The 18713-nt window shown below is 46.5% G+C and overlaps 2 protein-coding genes across 4 annotated transcripts in view; one reads left to right on the top strand and one right to left on the bottom strand.

The window, feature by feature from the left end:
• Window positions 1-1342, bottom strand: part of ACOT8 (acyl-CoA thioesterase 8) — a 13968-nt gene extending 12626 nt beyond the window's left edge. Inside the window, exon 1 of the mRNA XM_068524876.1 lies at window positions 1127-1342. Coding sequence (XP_068380977.1) covers window positions 1127-1245 — 119 coding nt within the window. The 5' untranslated portion in view covers window positions 1246-1342. The remainder of the gene's footprint in view (window positions 1-1126) is intronic.
• Window positions 1-18713, top strand: part of ZSWIM3 (zinc finger SWIM-type containing 3) — a 20282-nt gene extending 1569 nt beyond the window's left edge. Inside the window, exons 1-3 of one of the 3 annotated variants that reach the window (XM_068524873.1) lie at window positions 1826-1902; window positions 9991-10148; window positions 16316-18713. In XM_068524873.1, the coding sequence (XP_068380974.1) occupies window positions 10015-10148; window positions 16316-18239 (2058 nt within the window). In that variant the 5' untranslated portion in view covers window positions 1826-1902; window positions 9991-10014 and the 3' untranslated portion in view covers window positions 18240-18713. Of the gene's footprint in view, window positions 1-1557; window positions 1903-9990; window positions 10149-16315 lie in introns of those variants that run through there. The other 2 variants (XM_068524872.1, XM_068524874.1) reach the window with 2 other exon arrangements.

Below are 18713 nucleotides of genomic sequence, written 5' to 3'. Positions count from 1 at the left end.
CTGGGTCAGTCTTGGAAGGTTATACCTTTCTAAGAATTTGTCCATTTCTTCCAAGTTGTCCATTTTATTGGCATAAAGTTGCTTGTAGTAGTCTCTTAGGATGCTTCGTATTTCTGCGGTGTCTGTTGTAACTTCTCCTTTTTCATTTCTGATTATATTGATTTGAGTCCTCTCCCTATTTTTCTTGATGAGTCTGGCTAATGGCTTATCAATTTTGTTTATCTTCTCAAAGAACCAGCTTTTAGTTTTATTGATCTTTGCTATTGTTTTCTTTGTTTCGATTTCATTTATTTCTGCTCTGATCTTTATGATTTATTATCTTTATTTATTATCTTTATGATTTATTAAAAGAACTAGATTTAGAGCTTGAAGGGCCCTCAGACTTCAATTGTAACCCCTTCAGTGCACAGATGAGGAAACTGAGGCCCCAGAGGTGAAAAGTCTTGCCCATTGCATGAGCCCAGTGGAGGATTAAGAATTTAGGTCTCCAGCTTCCCACTGCCCAGCCCAGCATTTTTCATGTAATGCATTGCAAATAGCCCTCCAGGGAGTTATTTGTAATTGGTTTAAGTGGGGCTAAGTTAATACCTAAGATAGCTTCCAATAAGCCAGGAGGAGCCTTGGAAGTCCAAACTATTAAATCCTCAGTTACAGTCAAGAATTTAATCTGCATCAGGAAGGAAACTGGCTCAGGCCTCAGAATGAATAAAGAGCTACTAGACCCCACCTAGTGGTGGTGGGGATGGGGAATGTAAGAGGAAATTATAGTGACTATGAAGGAGCTGCGGATAAGTTTGTGCCCTTGGACAAATCACTGCCCTTTCTGGACTGGCTCTCCCTGGGACATGATTCCTCAGGGGAGGCTGCTGAGAAGGATACCTTGGGTCACCATTTTTTGCCTAGATTACCAGGACCTCCCAGGGGTGGGACTGCACAGACCCCCGCGCCGAGGAGGAAGCCGGGGCAGCTTTGTCAGGCACAGGTTCCCTCCCAATCGCGGCACAGGCATCTCGCGCAGAGCCCATCCTCGTCCAGGGGGGTACGAGCAGGGGCAATGGGGTGGCAGCAGGCAAGATCAGGAGCCTCTGACCCAGTGCGTGGGTGCGGGCCCGATGCGGCCGGCTACCTGAAGAGATCCTCGTCTAGCAGCTCGAGGTTGAGCACGCTGGTGACCAGGACGCTGCGGAGGTCCCTGGGTGGATCGCTGCCGCCCTGTTCGTCCTCTAGGGCCTGCGGGGACGACATGTAGCCCACTTGCTGCCGGCCCAGGACCCTGCGCTCGGGGGCACACGCGGAGTCCCGGACAGAACGCGCAGCCTCCAGCAGAAGCTAAGTAACCGGAAGTCCCCCGCAAGCCCTGAGAAAGTGGGATGCAGGTTATGATTGGTCGGTGCTCCTGTCAGTCTTCGGGTGAGTGTGCCCACCTGCTCTCCAGCGATTGGAGAAAATGAGTGCCAGTCCGGGGAACCCGTGCGTGATTGGATGTGACAGTGAGGGGGCGGAGCCCCGGGACCGGTTAATAAGGGCTGAGTGTCATTTCCCCTCTGTCAGAGAGCAAAGACGCCCCCCAACACACGGTAACCGTATCAGGCCGAGGGCTTCTCCTGAGCTCCGTTAACAGGCCACCCAATAGGGGCCCACCCTTAAGGCATCCTGGGCCCACGCCAGCCGGTAGACCCTCAGAGGTGACCTCTGACCCCTGGTGTTTATCTTGGTGCAGCCCCTGGTGTGGGCAGAGGGGGCGGCCATGGAGCTAGGCAGCTGCTTCAAGACCTACGAGGACTTCAAGGAGTGCTTCAGCGCCTACAAAAAGGAGAACAGGTGCTCCTTCATTCTCAGGGACTGCGTCTCCGTTCGCTTCCACAACCTCAACCATGGCACCTGCATCCGCGAGGACATCCTGTAAGGGGGGGGGCGGGGGCGGGAGCGGGGCAGGAGGGTGGGGAGGAGGCCGGATGGTCCCCAGGAGGGCGGCCTGGAGGAGGAGGGAGTGCAGCTGGGCCCCTGTCTCTTTGAGGATTCCACAGGCACTTATTGAGCACCTGCTGTGTGCCTGGTGAAAAGCGCAAAACTCCATAGGCATCGCTTTTTGACCACCCGCTTCACTTTCGATCACTCACGCCTTCATTCACAGCTTTTATGGAATTCATAATAGCTGCAGTTTGTCCCATGTTTTGAGCACCTCCCGTATCCCAGACACAAAGTATGGCCTTCACAAATAGATAAAAACGCCTTGGCGAGAATTTTCTTCATCAGTCTTCTATTTACAAAGCAGTAACACTGGTCATTTATTGGGTAGTTTGTTCATTCATTCATTCGTTTGTTCGTTCTGTGAATGGTTCTTGAGCTCCTGAGATACACAACCGTTTTTCAAACACTTCCCATGTCCCAGGCAGCGTTCTCTATTCTGTTTTACCCCACAGGGCTGTAGTGAAAATTATAGGCAAGTGTTATTTTTTCCATTTGGCAGATGAGAAAAAAAGCTTGGAGGCTAAGCTAAGGGTTGAAAACTCAATTGCCTTAAGGACTCAGGTGAAACAGCCCAGTGTAAGAAAATTTAACTTTTAATTTAACTATACAAAAAGGAATGATGAAATAACCAGGTGTTTGTGCTAGGGAGAACAGAAGTGTGAACTGGGCAAAATGGCGAGCAGGCCAATTAACTCCAGCTGATGGCTGCCATGTGAAAATGAAGATCCAGTGTTCCCAGATTTGGGACAAGTGGAGTCAGCAATCCAGGCTTTATGCGAATGTGTCCACTTTTTTTTTTTTTTAATTTTTTTTTTTTTTTTTAGATTTATTTATTGATTGATTGATTGATTGGGTCTTCGTTTCTGTGCGAGGGCTTTCTCTAGATGCGGCAAGCGGGGGCCACTCTTCATTGCGGTGCGCGGGCCTCTCACTACCGTGGCCTCTCTTGTTGCGGAGCACAGGCTTCAGACGCGCAGGCTCAGTAGTTGTGGCTCACGGGCCTAGTCGCTCCGCGGCATGTGGGATCTTCCCAGACCAGAGCTCGAACCCGTGTCCCCTGCATTAGCAGGCAGATTCTCAACCACTGCGCCACCAGGGAAGCCCCATGTCCACTTTTTAAAAATTGAAAATCAATTCAAATGTAAACACACACTCTATAGGCCAGCTCAGAGAGTCAAAGTGTATCTGAGTTTGAGACCTCTGGGTTGAGGCGTTTGGCCAAAGCTCACTCTCTAAGCAGGCAGGCTGTGTTTTTTTCCCCTACCCTGAAGTCCAGTGCTGTGCTGGGTACAGCTAACATAAAGATGAATAAGTAACTAAACCTGCCCTCAAAGAGCTTGAGGTGGCATAGAGCTGGACTTAGGTAAACCAACTAGCATGTGATAAATGCTTTAAAAGAGACGTGCAGAAGAAGTGACAGATGCCTGGGAAGACGGGAAAGGCTTCGCACTGGAAGTAATGGTTTCTGCTGGGTTGTGAATGAAGGCACAGGGCTAGCGTAGAAGTTCAATGGTTAATATCAAGTATCACAGAGGGGTTTGACCAGAAGGAGCTGTGGAGCGAGGGCACAGATCCATCAAAGAAGGTGGCATGTTGGAGAAACAGTGTGGGATGCCATGCTTGACTGGAGGCTGTGTCAGTTGCAGTTTATGTAAAAGGTCTGTAAGTACCATTGTGAGGTGTTTGGACTTTGATCTCTGCCGGTAGCATCTTTCTAAGCAGCCAAAGAATACCAAAAAATGCCCTGCTTTCAAACTGCTTGCAGTCCAGATAAAGTGCTGTAGCCTCCCGTTGCCCTCATGATTAAGTCCAGGACGGTTACTAAGCTGGCTCGCCAGACCATCTGACCCTTCTGACCTCCCCATCTTGCACCATGTGCTCCATCTACACCGGGTCTTACTCCACATTCAGCTCCTGTCCCAAGCCCACAGCTTCCTGGTCCTTGCACTTACCACGTCTGCTGGTTAGAATAACCTTGCCCATCCACTTATCTTAGCTCCCTTTTCCTCAGACATTAGTTGTTTTTTTATACTATCCTCTCTGTACTACATATCCTGAACTACAATTTACTTAACATTTTTCTTGAAATTCTTCTAATATTCAAAGAAACTTTAGAACCAATCTAAGCAATAATATATAAGAAGTAACAGTATAGTGGCAAAAAGATAGTATATATTTCTAAATAACTATTAAATATTCTTGTCTGAGGTCATTTTGGGCTGCTTGTGGAAAACTCTGTCTTAGCTAATTGTTACTTTTCCTTCAGTTATTAGCATAATTTCCAGGAAACCTTTTTTTTTTAAATTAATTAATTAATTTATTTATTTTTTGGCTGTGTTGGGTCTTTGTTGCTGTGCGTGGGCTTTCTCTAGTTGCATTGAGCGGGGGCTACTGTTTGTTGCGGTGCACTGGCTTCTCATTGCAGTGGCTTCTCTTGTGGAGCACAGGCTCTAGAGGTGCGGGCTTCAGTAGTTGTGGCACGTGGGCTCAGTATTTGTGGCTCGCAGGCTCTAGAGCGCAGGCTCAGTAGTTGTGGCACACGGGCTTAGTTGCTCCGCGGCATGTGGGATCTTCCCGGACCAGGGCTCGAACCCATGTCCCCTGCATTGGCAGGCGGATTCTTAACCACTGCGCCACCAGGGAAGTCCCAGGAAGCCTTTCTTAACTCCCTGAAGATTAGGTTAGATGCTCCTGCTTTATGTTCTGACAGCGCCTGTTACAGTTATTTGCACATCGTTAAGGAACACAGTTTACAGAGGTTTCCCTGGTTTGCTGAGCTCTTCCAGGAAGGGACTCTGGTTTACTATTTTTTGCATTCTCACTGATTAACACCATGCTGCTTGCATAGAATCTAGTCCAAACACCTCATAATCACACCTGAACACCCTTCAGGTGGATGGTCTCCAGGGTCTAGCACAGGACTTGTCCCATAGCAGGCCTTAAGTAACTGTTGAATGAATGAGTCATCAAGTGTTAAATGTGTAATTCAGCGAAACTGGTGCTGCAGGGACTCAGAGAAAAATCACAGTGGGCTCGGGAAGCAAGTGAGAAAGGGAGGCTTGAGCTGGGCTCCATAGATGGGGAGGTGTCAGGAGGTGTATTTGCTGCTCTAACAAATTATCACAAACGTAGTGGTTTTAACAACACAAATTTAGTATCTTACTGTTCTATAGGTTAGAAGTCAGGCACAGATCTGACTGGACTAAAACCAAGGTGTCAGCAGAGCTGCATTTCTTTCTGTAGTCCCTAGAGGAGAATCTGTTTCTGAGTCTTTTCCAGCTTCTAGAAGCTGCCCAAACTCCTTGACTCATGGTCCCCTCCCTCCATCTTCAAAGCCAACAGGGGTTGGTGGAGTCCTCACGTCACATCACTCTGACCCTGCTTCGTCCCATCTCCCTCTCTGGCTCCCCTTCTGCCTCCCTCTTCCATTTTTTTAGGACCCTGTGCAGATAATCTAGGATAATTTACCTTTAAAAAATCAGCTAATTAGCAACCTTGATTCCATCTTCAATCTTAATTCCCCTTTGCCATGTAACCTAACATATTCACAGGTTTTAGAGATTAGGAAATGGACGTCTTTGGGGGACCATTCTGCCTATCACAGGAAGGTTAACATCCTGGAGGGAGAAATGGTGTGTGAGCTAGTGCAGATATTAACATGCTGTACTTGGAAGGCAGTGAGGAGACCTGCTTGGCTGGAAGGAAGATTTATGCTGGAGCAGTGCGAAAGAGAATGGAAGGGACTCAGCTAACAGATCAGAGGTTCGGATTGGTTTTATTTTTGTTTTTGCAGGCTGAACAATTTAAAAAATGAATTTGTTTTTGAGTGGTCAATATAGTCATTTAATTTTTTAAAAATTTCAAATTACATCAAAGGGTCTAAAAGTCAGTGTCCCTTCCACTGTGTTATCTAGAGACAACCACTATTATCTTCCTGAGATACCCGTGAGCCTGAACAAACATATCTTTTCTTTTAATCTAATTTAATTTATTTTTTTATACAGCAGGTTCTCATTAGTTATCCACTTTATACATATTAGTGTATACATGTCAATCCCAATCTCCCAATTCATTCCACCACCACCACCACCACCACCACCACCCCCCGCCACTTTCCCCCCTTGGTGTCCATACATTTGTTCTCTACATCTGTGTCTCAATTTCTGCCCCGCAAACCGGTTCATCTGTACCATTTTTCTAGGTTCCACATATATGCGTTAATATATGATATTTGTTTTTTTCTTTTCTGACTTACTTCACTCTGTATGACAGTCTCTAGATCCCTCCACGTCTCTACAAATGATCCAATTTCGTTCCTTTTTATGGCTGAGTAATATTGCATTGTATATATGTACCACATCTTCTTTATCCATTCGTCTGTCGATGGGCATTTAGGTTGCTTCCATGACCTGGCTATTGTAAATAGTGCTGCAATGAACATTGGTGTGCCTGTGTCTTTTTGAATTATGGTTTTCTCAGGGTAGTATGCCCAGTAGTGGGATTGCTGGGTCATATGGTAATTCTATTTTTAGTTTTTTAAGGAACCTCCATACTGTTCTCCATAGTGGCTGTATCAATTTACAGTCCCACCAACAGTGCAAGAGGATTCCCTCTTCTCCACACCCTCTCCAGCATTTGTTGTTTGTAGATTTTCTGGTGATGCCCATTCTAACTGGTGTGAGGTGATACCTCATTGTAGTTTTGATTTGCAGTTCTCTAATAATTAGTGATGTTGAGCAGCTTTTCATGTGCTTCTTGGCTATCTGTATGTCTTCTTTGGAGAAATGTCTATTTAAGTCTTCTGCCCATTTTTTGATTGGGTTGTTTGCTTTTTTAATATTGAGCTGCATGAGCTGAACAAACATCTTGTGTGTACATATGCATCCTTTCTTTTTTTAACACAGGTGGCTGCATACTATTTTTTTTTCTCTTTTCCTTAATTAATTAATTAATTTATTTATTAATTTTGGCTGTGTTGGGTCTTCGTTTCTGTGCGAGGGCTTTCTCCAGTTGCGGCGAGCGGGGGCCACTCTTCATCGCGGTGCACAGGCCTCTCACTGTCGCGGCCTCTCCCATTGCGGAGCACAGGCTCCAGACGCGCAGGCTCAGTAGTTGTGGCTCACGGGCCTAGCTGCTCCGCGGCATGTGGGATCTTCCCGGACCGGGGCACGAACCCGTGTCCCCTGCATTGGCAGGCGGATTCTTAACCACTGCGCCACCAGGGGAGCCCCTGCATACTATTTATACACATCATTCTGCACCTTTGCTTTTCTCACTTGTCAGCGTATTTTGGAGATTATTCCACATCACTTATTCCATTGTATGAGCCCTTTAATTCATTGATTTTACCAATCGTTAACTGAAAACTTTCTCCATGCTAGTGTCTGAGACACAGTGTTGAAAAGATAAATTGAGTCCCTGCCCTCATGGAACTTCCCCTCCAGTCAGGGAGACAAATATTAAACTCTAATCACAGAAATAATGGTTTCTTTAAAATAGTAGTAAAAGGGAATTCCTGGCGGTCCAGTGGTTAGAACTCCACGCTTTCACTGCCAAAGGCCCGGGTTTAATTTCTGGTCAGGGAACCAAGATCCTGAAAGCTGTGCAATGCAACCAAAAAATAAAAATAAATAAAATAAAATAGTAGTAAGAGTGCCGAAGGAAAAGTCTAGGGTGCCAGGTGGGGAATGACAGGGACCTGTAATCTGGTGGGTAGAGTCGGGGTGTTGGCTGACAATACCAGTGTAGGCTCTTGATGAGGAGAAAACAGCCATAGTTTACAAAGCACGTTCACTTCGTTATCTGACTTGGTCCTCTGAATCTCCTTGTCAGAAGTAGGGTTTATTTCCATTAAATGAGTTAATACATGTAAAATGTGTACCACAGGGCCTAGTACATAGAAAATATTCCATAAATAATATTGCCATTATAATAATATTATTGTGCAGATGGGGAAACAGCCAGGAGAAGTTGAACGTTAAGAGGACTGAAAGTTCTGCCTTTCTGCTTTATGTTAAGGCTCAGAGTTTCATTATGTAACTCTTTGAAGGCTGTTACCTCCTAGTTCCACATTCTTTTTTTTTTTTTTTTTTTTTTTATTTATGGCTGTGTTGGGTCTTCGTTTCTGTGCGAGGGCTTTCTCTAGTTGCGGCAAGTGGGGGCCACTCTTCATCGCGGTGCGCGGGCCTCTCACCATCGCGGCCTCTCTTGTTGAGGAGCACAGACTCCAGACGCGCAGGCTCACTGATTGTGGCTCACGGGCCCAGCTGCTCCACGGCATGTGGGATCCTCCCAGACCAGGGCTCGAACCCGTGTCCCCTGCATTGGCAGGCAGACTCTCAACCACTGCGCCACCAGGGAAGCCCCTAGTTCCACATTCTTGAGCAAAAGGGAGGAGAGAGGCTGGATACAGTAAAGGCAAGGCCAGGGGCAGGGCCTGAGGTAATCAAGACTTGGAAGAGGAAAGTAATAAGAGAACCTGTAACAAAAAAAGCACCCTCCCGCCCAAAATCACCTGGTGGGAGCCAGGGAAGTCCGAATTTTTCATACAGTTACAGCCAAGAAAAATGAGAATGGGCAGAAAGGAGTGGGCAAGTAGAAGCAGGGAGTGGGGTAAGATTTCAAGGAACTATAAGAAAGCTTCAAGGTGTTAGAACTGAAGGTCAGACCAAGGCTGTTTATTGCCAGAGCTCTTAAGTCCCCTCCTTAACCACTGGGTTGTAACAGCGTTCCAGTATTGATTCATTCAACAAACTTCTAGTAAGAGGTAAACAGGTTTACCCCCAGGCATTGAGCTGGGGTAAAAAGATGAGTAAAGTCTGGGCTCTACCCTTGAGGATGATTATGTGCCGCAGCTCAGGCCTTTAGCACAGAGGGGTGACTGCTCGGTGGGATGTTGTAAAGGATCTTCTTGGATCACGTGTTGGATACTGGCTCTGTGCAGAGCACACTGACTTGGGCTTTTTGAGTGATGTACGGGTGTGTGGAATGAGCGCTTCTCTTGTGGGACTGGAGGGCAGGTGGGGGAAAAGTCTTCAGGGGGTAATTTAGCAGAACACAGTGTTTCCCGCAACTACTGGTGGTCAGGTGAGATGATTTTAATATTAAGTATTTATGTTCATATCTAAGCATAAAGATCCTTATTAAGTAAAGTGAGCTGATTTAAAGAAAACCATTTGAGGGGACTTCCCTGGAGGTCCAGTGGTTAAGACTCCTCACTTCCCTGGTCGGAGAACTAAGATCCCACATGCCGCGCAGTGTGGCCAAAAAAATAAAATAAACCATTTGAAAATACTAATGCAGAAGTTACAGGAGTGGCTATGGGAGATGTAAAGGGGGTTCGTGATTCCTTGAAGTTCAGGAGAAGCTGGCATATCAGTTTAAAAAGTGAGAGCTCTGAAGTCAGAAAGACAGGCTTCCCTGGTGGCACAGTGGTTAAGAATCTGCCTGCCAATGCAGGGAACACGAGTTCGAGCCCTGGTCCAGGAAGATCCCACATGCCGCGGAGCAACTAAGCCCGTGCGCTACAACTACTGAGCCTGCGCTCTAGAGCCTGCGAGCCACAACTACTGAGCCCGTGAGCCACAACTACTGAAGCCCGCGCGCCCAGAGCCCGTGCTCTGCAACAAGAGAAGCCACCGCAATGAGAAGCCCACGCACCGCAACCAAGAGTAGCCCCCGCTCGCCGCAACTAGAGAAAGCCCGTGCACAACAACAAAGACCCAACACAGCCAAAAATTTAAAAAATAATAATAATTATTATATATATATATATATATATATATAAAAACAAAAAAAAGAAAGACAGGCTTTAACCCTGACCTTGGGCAAGACTTTTAATCTCCGTGACACAGTTTCATCCTCTGTAAAATGAGGAGGATGTGGTGAAGATTAAATAAAATACATGTAGTTGCTGAAGCATAGTGCTCAGTAAATATTTGCCAAAGTCATAACTGTAGTACATGATGGAAAGGAGTAGGGTTTTTTTCCCCTTAAATAAATAAATATTTATTTATTTAGGCTGCCCCGCGGCTTAGTTGCGGCATGCAGGATCTTCGTTGCAGCATGCGGGCTTCTTATTTGCGGCATGCGGGATCTAGTTCCCTGACCAGGGATGGAACCCAGGACCCCTGCATGGGGCGTGCAGTCTTACCCACTGGACCACCAGGGAACCCCCGGTAATTTTTTTAAATTTAATTAATTAATTTATTTATTTATTTGGCTGCGTTGGGTCTTCATTGCTGCGCGCAGGCTTTCTCTAGTTGTGGCGAGCGGGGGCTACTCTTCATTGCGGTGCGCGGGCTTCTCATTGCGTTGGCTTCTCTTGTTGCGGAGCATGGGCTCTAGGCACGTGGGCTTCAGTAGTTGTGGCTCACGGGCTCAGTAGTTGTGGCGCACGGGCTTAGTTGCTCTGCAGCGTGTGGGATCTTCCCGGAGCAGGGTTCGAACCCGTGTCCCCTGCATTGGCAGGCAGATTCTTTTTTTTTTTTAATAAATTTTATTTTATTTTATTTACTTATTATTTTTGGCTGCGTTGGGTCTTTGTTGCTGCCTGTGTGCTTTCTCTCGTTGCGGTGAGCGGGGACTACTCTTCCTTGCGGTGCATGGGCTTCTCATTGCGGTGGCTTCTCTTGTTGCGGAGCACGGGCTCTAGGCGCATGGGCTTCAGTAGTTGTGGCTCGCGAGCTCTAGAGTGCAGCCTCAGTAGTTGTGGCGCACGGGCTTAGTTGCTCCGCGGCATGTGGGATCTTCGCGGACCAGCGATTGAACCCGTGTCCCCTGCATTGGCAGGCGGATTCTTAACCACTGCGCCACCAGGGAAGTTCAAGCCCCGGTATTTTTAAGAGTCAGAAAAATGTGTTGTGGGAGGTACTACTAAATAACCCAAAGTCCCAATCGACTGGGAGATTCTGTGATTTTATGCCCAGTTTTCCTTCCCATATTTTTACATACGGCTGTTGTGTTTTTCTTTTTGTTACGTCTTTGGGGGATTGATAGTCTTCAAACCGTGAAGTATTCCAATATCTCTCTCCATTGCTGTTCAGTTTAATAGCTACCTTTTTTGAATACTTTTTTGGAACATGTTCCAGACACTCTGCTGAGAACTTTACAGACATTGTTTTGTTTAATCCTCATCACACCCTTTGAACTAAGCCCTTGTTATCTGAGTTTTCATTTTTCCACGTATCACTAATCACAAGGCTCTGTAGGAAAGCACAAATCTTGCTAAGAAACTAGCCACTTTTAAAATTAGTCACTACTTAGTCATTCCTTCCTGCTTATCCTACCGGTTCCGTCAACATCTATGGTAGTGAGTTTCTGGCAAATGAATAGATGTGGTAAACATAAGGATTATACAGTGCAAATAAAACTGATTGCAAACTGAAATTGCACGTCTTCCAAGAGCTGTAGGACTTGGTGAAGTCCCTGAAAGTAATGATAGAGAAATCCTTACATCACCTGCAGCCTTATGCCAGTTGACAAATGGAGAAGGGAAATTAGCAGGACAATGATACGTACAGATGTGAAAAGCAAAGGATTTGCATAGCAAAAAATTAAATTAGGCCCTTGGGAAACGTGATAAAGCCCAGGAATATTTTGGTAAAATTGACCCTTACATATTGCAAAAGTAAGACAGGAAATAAAGTATCAGAGTGTTTGGGGGAGATATACCAAGAAAAAAAAAAGTTGATGCTTTAAGTGGTTCTTTGATTATTCTAAGAATTGGCAGATAGCTGCCATTATAACTTAAATTTCATTAAATATAATATTTTCATAATTTTCATCTCATTTTTTAAAAGATTGCTCAAATCTTTTTTTCCCACTAATTTCCTGTGAAATGTGGTTTCTGGCGAAGTTTTTTTGGCTGTAATTAACCGAAAACCCTGACTCAAAATGCTTTATTTCTTAGCCCAGAGAAGGTGATTGTTTCAGCGGCCCAGGCTTTTCCCTTCTTTCCACTCTGCCATCCTCAGGTCTCAGCTTTGCCCTCAGGATGGCTCGCCACATGGCACAAATGTAGGAGTCACATCCAGAAGAAAAAGCCTGCCTTGGTTTCCTGCAGATTTCCTATCATGTTTCTTTGTGCAGAATTGGGCCAGTATCCATGGCCATTCCTAATGAGATTACCTTAATTAGCTTAGAGTAGCCCCGAAGCACTTAGCTATGTGGGAGAGGAATGGCAACCCGAATATAATTGGCCTTCAGTTAGGAAGGAAGGAAGGAGGGGGCTAAGGGATGTTGGGTTGGCCACCAACTGATCCTGCTACAGCCTTTTTTTTTTTTTTAATTGAAGAATAGTTGATGTACAATATTATATAAGTTACAGGTGTACAATATAGTGATTTACAATTTTCAAAGGTTTTACTCCTTTTATACTTATTATAAAATATTGGCTATATTCCCCATGTTGCACAATATGTCCTTGTAGCTTATTTATACATAATAGTTTGTACCACTTAATCCCCTACCCCCTATATTTTCCCTCCCCGCTTCCCTCTCCCCACTGTTAACCACTAGTCTGTTCCCTATGTCTGTGAGTCTACTTCTTTTTTGTTATATTCACTAGTTTGTTGTCTTTTTTAGATTCCACATATAAGTGATATCATACAGTAGTTATCTTTCTCTGTCTGCCACAGCCTTTTAAATGAATTCACTTTTAGTGGTACTGATTATTCTTGGATCAGGTACTGATTATTCATAGATCAGTACTCTTGTTATTTCTATATTTATAGATAAGAATTGGAGGCTGAGAGGAAGTGAAGTGACTTGTCCAAGTTCACATAGCTAAGTGGTAAAGCTGGAATTTAAACTCAGATCTTCTGGCTCCAGAGTCTTGTTCCTAACTCAGGTTATGTTGTCTAAAATGGCTTGACTCCACCTGTAAAAATTCTGTTCATTGCTCAAGGTGCAATTTACATGCAACAAGGACACAAATCTTATGTGAAATTAATCAAAAGCTTTAGATCTGTTCCAATCCCTATAGTCAGGGTAAATCACTCTTTATTCAATTATAGGTATATTGCTTGTACCTCTATTTAACCATTCACTTAGTTTTGGCTTTACTGCCCATCTATGTAATAATCTGTCTGCTCACTAGACTTTGAGAGTAGAGACTATCTAATTTGTCTCTGTAGCCTTCTGAGCAACTAGTGTAGTGTTTGGTACATAGTAGGACTTAGTAAATGTTTGAAATTAAACAAGGGACTTGTCCAAAGTTATAGTTAGTAATAGTGCTGGGATAGAAGCCAAGTCACCTGACAGAACTCTCCCAGTGATCTTCCTAATGTGCTACTCATGTGATAAGGAGAATTTTCTGCGTCATGCAATCACTCATTTAATGTTCATTCAGGATGTGTGTTCAGAGCACCTAGTCTGTGCCAGGTGCAGTGCCAGGCACTGGGAGTACACTGGGGGCACAGTCCAGGTAGAGGAAATAAACATGTACAGAGTACATTGAAAGGAAGCAAGACTGGCTGACTCCCTTCCTCCAGGTCCTGGCTGAGCACACTTGGATGTAAGCACTGAGGGAGATTCAGAAAAGTGTAAAACCCCATCCCTGTCTTGAAGAGAGTCTGTGCTTTCACCTGGGAGATAGAAATAAGTACAGATTAAAATTACTACCGTGCTCAAAGAATTCTTACAAAAGATTTGTGTATTTCACTGTGTGTAAATTATACTCAATACCAGAGATTAAGGGAAGCAGGGGAATTCCCTGGCGGTCCGGTGGTTAGGACTTGGCACTTTCAGTGCTGAGGGCCCGGGTTCAATCCCTGGTCAGGGAACTAAGATCCTGCAAGCCACATGGCGCAGCCAAAAAATTTAAAAATTAAAATTAAAAAAAAGATTAAGGGAAGCAGGAAAAAATAACAGAGGCTTTAACCTGGTACCCTTTAAGTTTGACGCGCATGGTGCACGTCACGCACCAAACAAGGACAGTATGTTTAGAGATCTTTAAGGAAGTTATTGAACCTGAACAATCAAGGCGTTGAGGGTCAAGCTGAGGAGGGTAAAAATGAGAATTCAGAGAGGGAGAAGTATTTTGAAAGAAGACAGGCAGCATAATGGTTAACTACATAAACTGTAGCCAAGCAGGCTTAGTTCAAATCCCAGGTCGTCCAGTTTTAGCTGGAGTATTAAATCCCAGATTCTCATCCTTGAGAACCTCTTTAAGCCTGTTGCCCCATCTGTAAAATGTGCACGATAGAACCCTTTTCTTAGTGTAGAAGGATGCATGTAAGGGGCTTACATGTAGCCTGGCATATAATAATTCTTAATATATGTAATAGTGGGAAGAAAGAATTTAAAAGACTTACCACACTGGATATAGACATGGAGAAGGAGGAATTAAAAAGAATGCCAACGTCTCCACCCTGGGAGGTGCAATCATTAATAGAACCAGGAAAGGTGGAAAGAGCTTTATGGTTGGCACTCACCAGTATCTTTTTTTTGGAAAAAAAGATAGGTTAACAAGCATATACTATGAGCACATAAAGTCAATATAAAGTGATGAGCTAAGATCTGTGCTAAGATGTTGAGCCAGCAGAAGGGTAGGGCCCAATCTGAGGGCTTGGGAGAGGCGTTCTAGGAAAGATGGTAGTTGCACGTAGTCCCGAAGGATGAGTTAGCTCTGAGATGAAGACAGATGGGTAGGGCATTCCAGACAGAAAGACAACCCGAGCAAAGGCATAGAGGTGAGACACAGTGTAGTGAACATGGGAAGTAGTAGACAGTTTGTCTTTCTAGGGTACAATAAAACAAGACAGTTGGGGCAGTGGAAAACAGGCGGAAGAGTTAGGCAGAGGCTGCACCGCGGTCACCCCTCGCTGGCCTTGCCGTACTACTGGGCTGCTCCCTGAGCTAGGGATGGTGTTGCCGCCCTGGCACTGCGCACACCACAAGTGCAGGCATTTTCAGCCTCAGGCCCCTCCGCCCTGTTATTTCAGGCGTGACATCCTATTTTTCTAAGCTTGCCCCACAGGATGAGCAAACAGGACCAGCTGGGCCAGAGTGTTTGGAAGGGGGTTGGTGAGATGCCCAGGCTGTGTCATGTCATGCCAGGGGCTGAGATTTTTTCCCCCCCTTCCCCGATCTTTGGGTTAGGACACTCTCTGAGGAGGCAGGGGTGTGACCCGTCCCACCCACCTGTGGTCCCTGAGTCATTCATCCAGCACATCTTTGACAAGCATCTGCTGAAGGAACAGCAGTAGTGTTAGGTGCTTGGAATACACTGAGGACTGACTTGCTCTTGCCACTTGAAAACAACCCCATCCAATTGGAAAGACACGCATAAATGCCCAAGAAAAGGTCACAAGGCTTAGGAGCTGTAGTAACAATAGATGACTTTTATTTAGAATAAATGAAAGGCTGAACCAGGCTCTGGGCTAAATCTTATGTCTGTGGCTTATTTAATTCTCATAACAACCCTAATTAGTTTCATTTTATGATGAGTTGTGCAGTTACTCTGCACACAGAGAGGTGAAGTAACTTGCCCAAGGTCAAACAGCTTCTGAGTGATAGAGCCTGGATTCAAATCCAGAGAGTCAGCTTCCAGCATATCCACTGTTTAACCACTACCACTACCCAGAAAATCTGCTAAGCCTTTTCCTTTAAATAAATGCTATGAATCTGAAGTAAGGAGCAATTACTGTGGCTTGAGGGCCTCCATAAAGGTTTCCTGGAGAAGGTGGGGCCTGATTTGGGCCTTGAAGCATGGGTTGAATGAGGATAGGAAGGGGAAAAGAGCAGATATTCAATTTAATTACTGTTCTCCTTTGAATCAGCACTTGCAGCCTAGAATGGCAAAGCTAGCAGGATCCTAAAGATCATCTAGCCCAGGGGTTCTCACTGTCTTAGGATGTGGACATTTTTCTTTAAGTCAACGGTGAACCCAGATCCCACATACACCCTAACCCCTGAGGCCTCTTTTATTTTTGCTGCCTAGAGGAGAAGGCAGAGGAGGCAATGGCTCCCTAAAGGCAGGAATGAAGGGGCCACTTTAAACAGTGAGTAACAGCTCTGCTGCTGCCTCTTATCTATTTTCCCTTGTATCTTTGTCTCAGATCGAATTGTTGACAACTACAGATGGGAAACTGAGAGTAAGTAAAAGGAATTGGGGCTTAGAACTTCTGTAGATGAACATGAAGGGTGTTTTAGTTGGGTGGGGTCTTGAAGAAAGACCTGAATACTTTGGGACTGGAGAGAAAACGTAAACCTTTCCTACATCCTGTATTGCACTGTGGTCTCCTGGTAATGTATCAGCTGCTATAAGTCCCTGCAGGGCGTTGACTTGTAAGAGAAAGGGGGTGGTCAGCACCTTTTTCATTTTTACCTCTGCCTTCCCTAGATATGTGCAGGTGAAATTTGTCTGTATTCGGACCCAGTCAAACAGGAAGAGAACAGCAGTGGCGACTATGTGCCCAGCATACTTGCTCCTGCGGTACAATGAGAAACTGGATAGACTATTTATCAGTGAACTCAACACACAGCATATACACGTTGACTCCAAAACCGCGGGTCCTAGAGGAGACGCCACTGGCAAATCTCAGAAGAAACTCCAGCCTGCACAGCCCACGATCAACAAAGACCTTGGCACAGCTGAGAAGTCCCTGGCTGAGCCATCATTTTGCTTAGATAAGGTCCAAACACCCTCAAAGCCAGAGCAGGAGGGCATCACTCCTTCTGACCTGGCCAAGATAGCCAAAGTGATGAAGAACTTTCTTAAGGTGGATGTGGGTTCCATGGCCTCCTTCAGTGTGGGCAGCAGCCAAGACCTGGACAGGCTCAGCTTCCAGAGCAGCAAGATGAGCGACCTCTTCATCCGCTTCCCTGAGAATCTCTTGCTGCACCGGGTGGAGAATGCCCAGGGCCACATCCTCTACGCTTTCTTGGTGGAGAGCAAAGAACGAGAGGGGCGAGTGGTACACTTTGCGGTGCTCAAGGCCGAGACAGCCACCTCCGTGGCCAAGATGCTGAGTATCTTCACAGAGTTCAATTCAGATTGGCCTAAGGTCAAGGTGGTCTTCGTGGACCCGTCCTTCCCTCATCGAGCCATCCTGCAGGAGATCTTCCCTACTGCCCGCATCCTCCTCTCCATCTATCACACGACCCGACTCTTGGAGAAGAAGTTGCATCGTAGTTCAGCAGATCCATCCTTTAAAAGGCTCATGAAGGAAGCCCTGCGGGAGGCCGTGTTTGTCACTTCCGAGGCCAGCCTGCAAAATCTCTGCCAGATGTCCCAAGCCCTGCTCGATGAGCGGCTCTTCAGCTTCCTTCAGGCCCACTGGTTCTCCTGTGAACTGCTGTGGTACATGCACGTCAGGAAGGGCCTGCATGCCTGTAACACCTACATGGACAGCCTGGACGTCGTCACCAGCAAGGTGTCGAGCCTCTTCCGGGAACAGCAGTCCCTGCTGGACTGCATCCTCCGCTTTGTGGATTACATAGACTTCTTTAACACCAAAGGCTTGAAGAACTTGCCCACTGCTCCCCCCAGGTTAAAGAGAGCCCGGTCAGCAAGCATGGCACCAAAGTCCAAGAAGGCTTCTGGAATCTGCGGAGGGAGCCTCAGCAGGCTGCCCGTGCAAGAGGCACAGCCAGAGCCGCAGCAGGTGCAGGCGCCGCGGCAGCAGCCCCAGGGGCAGCCCTCCCAGGGCGGCATGCTAGACTCCTTACTCCAGAGTGGCTCCGATCTGGCCTACAAGCTATGCCACAATGAGTGGGCGGTGGTGCAGAACTCCACGCACCTGGTGGACGTGGCTGGCTGCTCCGTGGACGTGCAGCTGCTAGAGGACTCCCACCTGGCGAGCAAAGACGGCTGCAGCTGCAGCTGCTCCTTTCAACAGCGGTACCACCTGCCGTGCCGGCACATTTTGGCCCTGCTGCACACCAGCCAGAGGCCCGTGGGCGAAGCCATGGTGTGCCGCCGGTGGCAGAAGAGGTACCAGCACCTCCTCGGGCCCAGCGGGGAGCTCCGGGACCCTGTCCTGATGCCGAACGCAGGCCAGCCAGGGGAGAAAGGCCGGAACGACATGATTCAGGACCTAAGCAGGGAGCTCGCGAACCTGCTGATGCAGAGTGAGGGACCAGAGCTGGAGGAGCGCTGTTCCACCTTGCGCAAGATTGTGGACATCTGGGCGGCCCCCTGCCAGCCTCCTGAGCCCAGTCAGCGGCCGGGGGACTTCAAGGATGTGGGCCGCCTCCCTTTCCTCTGGGGAAAGCAGGAGGAAGGGGAGGGACTCGCTCCTCCTGGAGCCACAATTCACGACTGAAGCACTTGCACTGGCGCAATGGGCCACAGGCCACTGTCCCTGGAAGTCTGAGAGCTCAAAGCGGGCAGGACATGCTAGGGGTCAGCGTTTTAACCAATGTCTTCCTAGGTAGGGTGAGGAAAATTGTTCCAACAGGAAGAAGCAGGACCCCACTATGTGACAGTCCTTTGAATCTACCCCTTTTCTGCCCTACCTTTGATTTTCCTCGGGAGCCTCATTCATTGTTCAAGGCCAAAGTTATCTCCATGCTGAAGGGTCATCCCTTGTTCTCCCTCAACCCCTGAATTTAGATCTTATTCACTATATAGAGATGAAACCCTGCCCCAGGTTAGGGTGAGATAAAACGGACCTGCTGAAAGAGCCTGGTTTCAGGGACAAAAGGAAGGAGGGTGATCCTTGGCTGTTGCTGCTCTTTACAAAGAATTTGTTATTTGTACCTATTTTTATTCATATTAAAGTTTTTGTTTTGTTTTT

This window comes from Eschrichtius robustus, chromosome 16 (assembly GCF_028021215.1).
Source record: "Eschrichtius robustus isolate mEscRob2 chromosome 16, mEscRob2.pri, whole genome shotgun sequence".
Classification (NCBI taxonomy): Eukaryota; Metazoa; Chordata; class Mammalia; order Artiodactyla; family Eschrichtiidae; genus Eschrichtius; species Eschrichtius robustus.
This window is presented reverse-complemented; position numbering and strand designations above follow the sequence as displayed.